Here is a 12337-nt window from a genome sequence, read left to right on the forward strand (position 1 = left end):
AGTGCTACAGGTACTAAAACGGCTACAAGTAACTGGTATGTCGTTTTACGAAGTTAATGTAACATGCTAAATAACCTGAACATAACACAGTTAACAGGTTTAATGTGAGTGAGGACATTTTATTAACATTCCCCTGAGCCAACACACTGAAAAACCTCATCTCCCATGGTTTCCTGGTTTAAGATGGATTAATTATAGATCAGAGCGGTATTAAATAACATTTAACTCCGTGGAATTATCACACAAAAGTATGAGGCATTCACGGCTTATTATCCTGGTCCCTGCAGACACAGACTGTAAATTAACTTTTATGAATTCAGCCTGAGAGGGACCTGTGAGGGCCAAAAATACATTAAACTGAAGAAAACAAATGAATATGGAATAAATGATCTATACCATATGATGGAAATTCTCCATTGTAAAGAGTAAATTCTAAAACTCACCATCCAGAAGGATGACTGCTCCAGATCCTTTGTCCAGGACATCAGCTACGGTGGTTTCAGAGGTTAGAGTACCTGGAGGTATATTTGAAGCATTTACATGACCATATTTAAGATTCATAAACTGATTCTGCAACATCTCATTTCAAAAAGCACCAGTAAACGTTAAACTTCTGAGACACATATTGATTCTTGCAAGGTCACTAAATATATCAATTATCAAAGTGATCAATCAATCAGAAAAATTGAAAGATCCACTTCTTTGTCAAAAGAGGCATTATTTTTTGATGTTCCCATCCATCTCATCTTACTTTAAAACAAAAATACAGAGTCATGCCACTGCAGCCTACACGCTTTGCTTGGAACATAAAAACAGAGTCACAGCAGGTTAAAGCTATTTTTTAAAAGCGGCTGTATATAAATATATAAAGTGGTTCCCAGAGCTTCTGAGGATTCCTGAAATAACAACAAAAACAGCAACAAGTGTTGTTCAACAAGCTTCTGGGTTCCAGACTAGCTGTCATGATTTGAACTTTCTGAAAAACAAAGTTCTCACTGTGACTTGAATACAATGCTGATAAATGGAGGACAGGCTGGAATCAGTTTTTCCTCAGAAAAGCGAGTAGAGATGAACGGAGAAATAGGCTGGTGACCGGAATCAGACCATTTTACTTTTGACTGGAGATAATACGGTCAAAAACTAAAACGTCAAATTTACTGTTACTGAGTGAAGAAGTTTCCTTGACCAAAGAGAAGTTTTAAACTGAAATCTTAACGTGAACAGGGAGGGAGATATCAGCAGATAACAGGAAGCTATAAGACAGCAAGGTTGCTCTGGTCTGTCCCGTTGAGGAAACCATTGCTTTCTTTTACATGATTTTGTGACTCCATAGCCCTAATTAACAAATCTACAGACAGGAAATGGGCAGAGAGAGAAGATTGAAAGACATGCAGCAAAGGTCCTGAGGGCAGGACTTCGAACCCTGGACAACTGCGTTGGAGACAAAACGCCTCTTCCTATCAGTGGAGGATTGTGCTAAAAAGATCTACTACAGATAATACACACAAACTGCTGCTAGAAATGCTAGCCATGCTAACTATGCTAACTGTCAATATAAGATGCTACACACTGTTTAACATGTGAACTCCATAATCCTGTGTTTTGAAAGAATAGTGAAATCCTCTAACTGCAGAGCTGTGTAACACTGACTGCTCTCTTTCACTCACTCAGTGTGACGATGCCTCTAGTCTTAATTTAAAGAAAATCCTCCTATAAAGTTACAATAAGAGGTTTCCCCCTCCCACCATGGAGGAACATTACAGTTCCTGTTGCATCATATCATAAATGATGCAACACAAAAAAGGACACCACCTGCTCCAGCTCCGACCCTCAGGAAGGAGAAACCAGACATTTAAAACCTGCATGACCCATTTAAAAAACAATTTTTTTTATACAAACAAGCAATGATTGCATCGAACAATCTTTTGCAATGTTGTTTGCAATAAATTTTAAATGTGTAAATATTGCTGTGTTTTTTTAATTCAGCTTTTTTCTTTTTCTTTTATTTCATATTTGTCTACTTATTCTGTATTTAATTTGTACTAGACTGACACCTCCATCTCCTTGTTATTCTATAGGAATGATAATGAAAAATCTAATCTCTCATCTTATCTTTAATAAAAGAATAATTTAGCAGCCTAACAGAAAAGTAAATCTGGGCTTTTTACTCTTAAATATCAAGCTGGAAACAGCTCTTTGGATGGATCTTGTGGAAAAAATATCTTGAGATATGGTGCCTTTCAACATTTTCAGGTGTTCAAAAGAAAAGTAAGCAATAATCTCATCTTGTGAAAGAAATAAGCTGCAATTCTTGTACAGTCCTATAACCTGGAGGATTTTAGGCAGGGTTTCAACACATTGTTCACTGAAAATGAAAAATGTGTTGAAACCCTGTAGAAATCTGCACTTTTTATTTTACTGTGTTTGAGAACAAACCATGAACCTGCTTGCATACAAGTTTAAAGCACTTTGGTATGCTTATTTTGTTCCTAGATCCAAAAACTATTGGTTAAACTCTGTATTATTTAAGTATTAGTAGACATTTGTCATTTAGAAAATAAAAGGAGGAAAAAAATTGAAATTGAAACATTTTCCATACTTTTTATACTGATCTGGAAAATGAGAAAAAGCAAATCCCAGATTTTCAAGACTGCTCAGGAACCTTTTTTCATTTTAGATTTTCAGTGAAGCAGAGAGAAAGACAGCTCTGTGAAAGGTACTACTTTATTTAACTCTAAACATGTTGCACAGTTCTCTTTTCATTTTACCCAGAAAGCAGAAAGGAAAGTATTTTAGTTCCCAAAGACATTATACTACTTGGCTAATAATAGAAAGGAGGTCGTTTTGCTACTGGAACCGGCCTGATCCGTGTCGATTGGACAACATCAGGTCTCTGAAGGGCTGTGTGTAGAATAGGTAGTAAGGATTGTTTATGTCTGTTTGTCCAGCACTTCTGACAAGAACTCGACTGAGACTTGTGGAACCTGGAAGTTAAGTCAGCACTCTGAATGCCTTGTCATGTTGGAGTCATTTCTACAGTAGCAGGGTACATTACGGTGCTAAAAGACCCACTATAACCCATCAGGGAATTCGGTTGAGTAATAATTTCTGGATATGTGTTGCATGTCAACGTGACATCCACACAAATGGCACGATTTCCCTGCAGAACATTGCCCAAAGCATCACACCGACACCAGCCAACCTGCCTCATACTACTTTCTAGATGAGAAACAGCCTCAAACCCAGAAATACAGACCATGTAGAAGAAAATGTGATTCATTGAGTCAGACCACCTTCTTACACTGCTCTGTGATCTTTTGGTGCCTGCTGAAAGCACTTTGAAATCTGTTTGGCTACTTTGAATAGTCTGCAGCTTTGTAACCCAACACACAACACAACACACTGCAACCCAGTTCTGTTAAACCCAGCATGACATTTTCAAGCAATTTGAACTAATGCTGCTCTCCTTTTGGATGGTAAATATTAGTAACTCTTCACTTTCTCAGCTGCATCGGTATTGACACTGATTACACTAAATCATTCATCTATAATAGTAGATAGGAAGGATAGGCAGGATTACAGGTCCTTCTCAAAAAATTTGCATATTGTGATAAAGTTCATTATTTTCCATAATGTCATGATGAAAATTTAACATTCATATATTTTAGATTCATTGCACACTAACTGAAATATTTCAGGTCTTTTATTGTCTTAATACGGATGATTGTGGCATACAGCTCATGAAAACCCAAAATTCCTATCTCACAAAATTAGCATATCATTAAAAGGGTCTCTAAACGAGCTATGAACCTAATCATCTGAATCAACGAGTTAACTCTAAACACCTGCAAAAGATTCCTGAGGCCTTTAAAACTCCCAGCCTGGTTCATCACTCAAAACCCCAATCATGGGTAAGACTGCCGACCTGACTGCTGTCCAGAAGGCCACTATTGACACCCTCAAGCAAGAGGGTAAGACACAGAAAGAAATTTCTGAACGAATAGGCTGTTCCCAGAGTGCTGTATCAAGGCACCTCAGTGGGAAGTCTGTGGGAAGGAAAAAGTGTGGCAGAAAACGCTGCACAACGAGAAGAGGTGACTGGACCCTGAGGAAGATTGTGGAGAAGGGCCGATTCCAGACCTTGGGGGACCTGCGGAAGCAGTGGACTGAGTCTGGAGTAGAAACATCCAGAGCCCCCGTGCACAGGCGTGTGCAGGAAATGGGCTACAGGTGCCGCATTCCCCAGACCTGGGCTACAGAGAAGCAGCACTGGACTGTTGCTCAGTGGTCCAAAGTACTTTTTTCGGATGAAAGCAAATTCTGCATGTCATTCGGAAATCAAGGTGCCAGAGTCTGGAGGAAGACTGGGGAGAAGGAAATGCCAAAATGCCAGAAGTCCAGTGTCAAGTACCCACAGTCAGTGATGGTCTGGGGTGCCGTGTCAGCTGCTGGTGTTGGTCCACTGTGTTTTATCAAGGGCAGGGTCAATGCAGCTAGCTATCAGGAGATTTTGGAGCACTTCATGCTTCCATCTGCTGAAAAGCTTTATGGAGATGAAGATTTCATGTTTCAGCACGACCTGGCACCTGCTCACAGTGCCAAAACCACTGGTAAATGGTTTACTGACCATGGTATAACTGTGCTCAATTGGCCTGCCAACTTTCCTGACCTGAACCCCATAGAGAATCTGTGGGATATTGTGAAGAGAACGTTGAGAGACTCAAGACCCAACACTCTGGATGAGCTAAAGGCCGCTATCGAAGCATCCTGGGCCTCCATAAGACCTCAGCAGTGCCACAGGCTGATTGCCTCCATGCCACGCCGCATTGAAGCAGTCATTTCTGCAAAAGGATTCCCGACCAAGTATTGAGTGCATAACTGTACATGATTATTTGAAGGTTGATGTTTTTTGTATTAAAAACACTTTTCTTTTATTGGTCGGATGAAATATGCTAATTTTGTGAGATAGGAATTTTGGGTTTTCATGAGCTGTATGCCAAAATCATCCGTATTAAGACAATAAAAGACCTGAAATATTTCAGTTAGTGTGCAATGAATCTAAAATATATGAATATTAAATTTTCATCATGACATTATAGAAAATAATGAACTTTATCACAATATGCTAATATTTTTAGAAGGACCTGTACAACAGATTACATTTACAGCTAACTGCTTTTTATTTAAATATCCAACAAGGGTGCTGCACGTGATGTAGGGGTAGAGCACACAACCCATATACAGAGACCTTGTCCCGGTGCCGTGTTCAAGTCCTGACCCAGGAGACCTATGCTGCATGTCTTCCCCCCCACTTCCTGTCTGCCTACTTTGGAAAAATAATATAAAATAAAGGCCACCAGTGCAACAAAAAAATCCAACAAAATTAGGCCAAACATTACATAATGTTATTTTAAAAGCCTGAATAAATGATGCTGTTAGAGTTTAAGCCAGCTTCCATTTTCCTTTTATGTTGACTTACAATCTTAATTTACTACTGTTTAGCATGAAGCAGCAAATACCTGACGTTGGCAGAGGTTTGTAAAGCTCCAGATACTGCTCTCCATGCAAAACCTGAGAAGAAGACAACAGCTGTGACATATATTCACAAGAAGGTCTCAATAGCATGAGCAGTGTACTATTTGCTGTTCTTATGTGTGCAAGACTGTGTAAAATATCCCATATGGAGAAAGATATCCATAAACATATTTGTTTTAAAAAGCAGAGCCACATATATATATATATATATACATGCAAGATCACACAAGCAGATATCTTGGAGGGTAATTTGTATGTTTTCTGACCTGTGTAAAGTCTATGCTGAGTCCAGGAACTGAACTGAGGCTGCCACCCATCATGGCTGCCTGTGAGGGGATGACCCCAAACGTGGGAAGGCAGCTGAAGTCTTGATGCCCTTCGTACAGGAACCTACGTTAAAATCCAAAGTGTTAGTGAACTGTGAAAAAGCGCACGCACAGATGAAGCAAAGAGTAGATAGAAATAACCACACAGATGGCAGCACAAGGCATGTGAATCAGTGTTGGCTCTCCATGACAATGTAAAGGCAGTGATTATCATTTTTTTCCATTTGAATTCGCACAAGTTGCCTTGTGGGTGTGGCCTGGGGAAGATAAAGCAACTAACGCAGATGCACACCTAAGGCTGTCAGGATCTTTGGTGGACATGCCGACTCCTAGTGCGTACAGAATACACTGTGTAGGGGTGAAGCTAAACGAGCTTGTTGGTAGTTTTTGTCCCACAGCTTCAGCCTGAAAAACAAAATGGAGAAAAAGAAGAGGAGAAATGGCAGAAAATAAAGTTACTGAGTGACACAAAGAACAAAAAATTTATTTCTTATGGAGGATATAAAAAAATAAAAATAAATGTTAGCCGCAGAATTCTAGGTTTGGTTCACAGCTCTCCTTCTAAATAAAATGAAAACATGAAAATGAAAACTCATGTTTCAATGTACTATAATGCTAAACCATAGATAATGAGTATATAGTACCTGGAAAAATGATCAACAGCCCTTGATCTTCACATACTGTCAGGTTGAAACCAAAGATTTCGATGTATTTTATTGGCATTTAATGTGATAAGTCAAAACAAAGTAGAGGGTGATTGTTGAATAGAAGGAAAGTGGAAGGATTTTTATTTTTACAAATAAAAATCTGAACAAAATGTGGCACGCATTTGTATTCAGCTACCTTTTTTCCGATGCCCCTAAACAAGATCCAGTCGAGCCAATAACCTTTAGGAGTTACCTTATTCATAAAGAGACCCCACCTGTGTGTAATATTGCCCCAGTATAAATCCATCCCAGAGGTTTGTTAGAGAACAACGAGCATCATGGAGACCAAGGAACACAGCAGACAGGTTGGGGAGAAAGACGTGGAAAGGCTTAAAGCAGCGAGATTGTAAAACAATATCTGAAGGTATGAAGATCTCACAGAGCAATGTTCAGTCCATCAACGGCATAAACTGCAAACCTACCAAGACATAAACTTACAAGAGTATGGAGAGCACAAAGAGCCACAGCTCAGGTGGGAAAATATGAACAACTGTGTGTAAATAGGATTTCTTATGGCTTTCTTTCAACAGTGGATATCTTCTTGCCTTTCTTCACCTGTGTACGGGATAGAGCAAACATGTAGAAGAAGAGACAAAAATAGATTTCTTTGTCTACATGCACAACGAACAGGAAAGGGTTGGAAGACAAGCGAAACCGCACATCATCCAGAGCACCCTATCCCCACTTTGTGAGGTGGCATCATGCTGTGGGAATCAGTCTCTTCAGCAGAGACAGAGAAGCTGTTCAGAGCTGATGAGAAGATGGGTGGAGCTAAAAATATGGCAATCACAAAAAAAAACCTTGATACTGGGGCAGAGGTTCACCTTTTGGCAGGACAACACTCCTAAACATACAACCAGAGCTACAGTGGAATAGAATGGAATATTTAATGTTTCAAAAACTATGTCCACGGACTATCCATCTAATCTGACTGAGGTTCAACTATGTTGCAAAGAAGAATAGAAAGAAAATCTCTTGATGTGTTGAGCTGGTAGAGACATAACCCCAAAAGGCTGAATAGAAATGCAAGCCACACTTTTCAGATTTTGCATTTGAAAACATGTACCCCTTTTCTTCACAATTATGCACTATATTGTGTTGGGCAATTATATAAAATCCAAATAAAAAGACTAAAATCGGTGGTTAACAAGTGGCAAAATTCAAGGATTAAAGAGGATTGAACAGTTTGCGAGGCAATACAAGTATTTTCTTTTTTCTTTAAAGCAGAAGATTTGTCAGGTGTTATTCCCCCTTGCTGAAACAGTTTTATCAATCGGATTCTCACTTTCAACTTCCTAAAAATGTTCCCTCTTTTCCAACATCATTCCACCGCAGTGAGAAACCTGAGGACGGTCTGCCAAAGCCACAAAGAATCAGCTGTTCAGGGCTGAGCTTTGTGAGAGATCGACACAATTATACAATAAGTTGACTGAGGGGGGCAAGAATGGAGCAAAGTTCGATTTGTTCTTACATCAGAGCCACCAGGAGGCCTTAAAATGGCCAGAAACTCCTGAGCTGAACAGTAATTAACTGTTAATGATACGAGTAACAAAAGCCATTTTTAAAAAATCAATAAGGTGAGGCGATCTGCTGTGTTGTAAATGTTTTCAAACCATCATCAATCTCAGTTTTAGCACAATTGGCAGAACTTCGTTTTAACTCAAGACTTAAAGAGGTCATAATTGTCTTACTCCAGCTCCAGAGGAAATAAGAAAGCAAATACAGTTTTATTTATTCTTAGCAGACTATCCTAAAAATAATAAATGTATTGTCATTGGTCTTTCAATTCAGGGTTATTTGCAAAGTTCCTCTTGTTGTTTATTTGCAAATATATGCAATGGCTTACAAAAGTAATTACACCCTATGAAAATTTTCACCTTCACAGAACAGCTTCACTTGCACTGAGAAAAAAAAACGACATGCAGATAAACTTTTATTATTTATCAATTCTGTGACTTTTGAAAAGGTAACTTGTTTTTTTTTTGGGAGGGGGGACCATGGGGACAGATTCCTTGGTCCCCACAGTGTGTGTGTGTGTGTGTGTGTGTGCAGCTCAGTTTAGGTGGATGGCCGTGCCTGTTAGGTTTGTAATTGTGCCATAGTCTTTAAATTTTCAGAGGATGGATTAAACAGAGCTCCATGAGATGTTCAAAGCTAGAAATATAGTTTTATAAACTAATTCTGCTCTAAACTTTTCCAGAACTTTATCTCTGACCTGCCTGACATGTTTCTTGGACTTGCTGCTGTCTTTGTCTTTAAATCCAGCTTTTTTCAGAAAGGCCAATTTATTTGTGAATATACGGTGCCTTGCAAAAGTATTTACCACCTTCCCCTTAGCTCTGATCCTCTCCCTGCTGAAAAAGGAATTCCCACAGCAAGATGCTGCCACCTCCAGTGATGGTATGTCTGCAGCCTCAGTTTACTGTCAGATATAGCATTTCTGCATGCATGACTGGTTTTAAACATACAGACAGACCTTCTACTAATTAGACGATGCATGTGAAGGTAAATGGTTGCGATGGATTTTGGAGTATTAGTGTAAAGGGGGCTGATTACAAATGCATGCCACATTTTTTTAGGTTGTTACTAGCAAAAAAAGTGAAAACTTGGTTTCCTTCTACCTCAAAATGATTAATTATGTTGTTTTTGTCTTCTAATGCATGACACTGGATGATTATAAATGAATGTAAGGGAGGAGCTGCACTCAGAATTTCTCTGCATGCATTTTCTGGAAATTAGGCTTAATTTTAAGCTTTTAACTGAACTCAAGCAGCCGACCCCAGGCCTCCGTTGAAGAACAGAGCACTGAAGTGATGGGCTCGGTCTGAAGCCATAACCCTGCTCCTTCTGCTGTCACTTCATATAGACCCAGAAAAGCACCTCCTGGTCTTTGTTGGTCCTTCAAAGCAACCAAACAATCGTAGCATAGAGACAGAAACGACGAGCATTAGCTCCCACCACGCTATTGCTATTGCCACCAGAAGGTGGTTTTAATCTTTTGGCTGATCCTTGTGCTTGAATAAAATCTAACCCTGGAGCTCAGTTCTGATTAAGAAATCACAAAGTAAAATGGCATCAAGCTAATGATATTTGTGTTCAATTCAGAAAACGTCTATTTAATTGAGATGACTCCCACATGTCTCTCTCTCTCCCCCCAAAGACACAACGTTGCTAATTAAATGCTTAATGCCTAACACATCACTGAGCTGCAGCAGCAGTACTACCACCTCAGAGTGTGCTAGTGGTATTAACTTTAGAAAGTGAATGGGTCAAACAGAATTGGAAAGGAATAGCAGTGGCTCATTCATATCAATCAGAGTTATTAAACGTGGGGGAAAGTATACCACCATCATACCTCTGTGGTAAAATCACAGTCACAGTTCTCCTGCAGCCGCTGATTTGTCATATTAATGACCACAGAGCGTCAGCTTAAAACAATCCTGCTTGGCAGAGTGGTACAATTCGCTCTGCATAATATAACCTCTCAGTTGGTCAGAAATCACCATAAAGCCTGGCCTCTGGAGGCCGACTTTTAATTAAAACTGCATTAAAATGCAGATATGGGAAACGGTGTGCTTTCAGAACTGTTCCCACACTGTTTCTGGATTTCACTTTCTATGCTTTCATGTGTTCACACAGACATTAATGCCACATCCTCTTGAGAATATCAGCGGAGAAATAAAATAAAATAAATTACATGATCAAAATGAAAATTAGGCAGGAAAATAAACTAATGTTCATTTCTTAAGGTGGTTTAAGGATTTATTCAAAACTGCGACTGCTGTGATACAATACTGCACTACTTAGCAGGATCATCTCTGAAAATCTTAATAACCGATAACTATTGCATAAAGGTCATTTTCCATCTATTATTTCTGGGTTTTTAGATTCACAGCATAGATTTGAACAACATATAGAACCACTGATATTCTCCAGTACATGATTGTTTACCAGGAACCTGTACGGATAAGTAGTATCATTACAGTACCTTTTAAAAATATTTAGACCCCTTACATTTTCGCACATTTCGTCCCAATACACCAAAAACTTGAATGTATTACTGAAATTTTATGCAACAGAACCCACACAGAATGGTGCATAATTGTGAAGTGGAAAGAGAACAATGCAGTAATTTGTTTTCAGGTTATTGACATAAAAAAATATCTAAACAGTTTGGCTCCCTTTACTCTCATACCCCTAAATAAAATACGGTCCAACATATTGTCATACAGGTCCTTCTCAAAATATTAGCATATTGTGATAAAGTTCATTATTTTCCATAATGTCATGATGAAAATTTAACATTCATATATTTTAGATTCATTGCACACTAACTGAAATATTTCAGGTCTTTTATTGTCTTAATACGGATGATTTTGGCATACAGCTCATGAAAACCCAAAATTCCTATCTCACAAAATTAGCATATCATTAAAAGGGTCTCTAAACGAGCTATGAACCTAATCATCTGAATCAACGAGTTAACTCTAAACACCTGCAAAAGATTCCTGGGGCCTTTAAAACTCCCATCCTGGTTCATCACTCAAAACCCCAATCATGGGTAAGACTGCCGACCTGACTGCTGTCCAGAAGGCCACTATTGACACCCTCAAGTAAGAGGGTAAGACAGAAAGAAATTTCTGAACAAATAGGTTGTTCCCAGAGTGCTGTATCAAGGCACCTCAGTGGGAAGTCTGTGGGAAGGAAAAAGTGTGGCAGAAAACGCTGCACAACGAGAAGAGGTGACCGGACCCTGAGGAAGATTGTGGAGAAGGGCCGATTCCAGACCTTGGGGGACCTGCGGAAGCAGTGGACTGAGTCTGGAGTAGAAACATCCAGAACCACCGTGCACAGGCGTGTGCAGGAAATGGGCTACAGGTGCCACATTCCCCAGACCTGGGCTACAGAGAAGCAGCACTGGACTGTTGCTCAGTGGTCCAAAGTACCTTTTTCGGATGAAAGCAAATTCTGCATGTCATTCGGAAATCAAGGTGCCAGAGTCTGGAGGAAGACTGGGGAGAAGGAAATGCCAAAATGCCAGAAGTCCAGTGTCAAGTATCCACAGTCAGTGATGGTCTGGGGTGCCGTGTCAGCTGCTGGTGTTGGTCCACTGTGTTTCATCAAGGGCAGGGTCAATGCAGCTAGCTATCAGGAGATTTTGGAGCACTTCATGCTTCCATCTGCTGAAAAGCTTTATGGAGATGAAGATTTCATTTTTCAGCACGACCTGGCACCTGCTCACAGTGCCAAAACCACTGGTAAATGGTTTACTGACCATGGTATCACTGTGCTCAATTGGCCTGCCAACTCTCCTGACCTGAACCCCATAGAGAATCTGTGGGATATTGTGAAGAGAACGTTGAGAGACTCAAGACCCAACACTCTGGATGAGCTAAAGGCCGCTATCGAAGCATCCTGGGCCTCCATAAGACCTCAGCAGTGCCACAGGCTGATTGCCTCCATGCCACGCCGCATTGAAGCAGTCATTTCTGCAAAAGGATTCCCGACCAAGTATTGAGTGCATAACTGTACATGATTATTTGAAGGTTGACGTTTTTTGTATTAAAAACACTTTTCTTTTATTGGTCGGATGAAATATGCTACTTTTGTGAGATAGGAATTTTGGGTTTTCATGAGCTGTATGCCAAAATCATCCATATTAAGACAATAAAAGACCTGAAATATTTCAGTTAGTGTGCAATGAATCTAAAATATATGAATGTTACATTTTCATCATTACATTATAGAAAATAATGAACTTTATCACAA

At 39.6% G+C, this 12337-nt stretch overlaps 1 protein-coding gene across 1 annotated transcript in view; it reads right to left on the reverse strand.

The window, feature by feature from the left end:
• hsd17b4 (hydroxysteroid (17-beta) dehydrogenase 4) overlaps positions 1-12337 on the reverse strand; it is a 42662-nt gene that overhangs the window by 10470 nt on the left and 19855 nt on the right. The window contains exons 13-16 of the mRNA XM_047381453.1: positions 6154-6266; positions 5802-5925; positions 5520-5571; positions 444-515 (exon numbers count right to left, since the gene is read on the reverse strand). Of these exons, the coding sequence (XP_047237409.1) occupies positions 444-515; positions 5520-5571; positions 5802-5925; positions 6154-6266 (361 nt within the window). The remainder of the gene's footprint in view (positions 1-443; positions 516-5519; positions 5572-5801; positions 5926-6153; positions 6267-12337) is intronic.

This window comes from Girardinichthys multiradiatus, chromosome 12 (assembly GCF_021462225.1).
Source record: "Girardinichthys multiradiatus isolate DD_20200921_A chromosome 12, DD_fGirMul_XY1, whole genome shotgun sequence".
NCBI lineage: Eukaryota > Metazoa > Chordata > Actinopteri > Cyprinodontiformes > Goodeidae > Girardinichthys > Girardinichthys multiradiatus.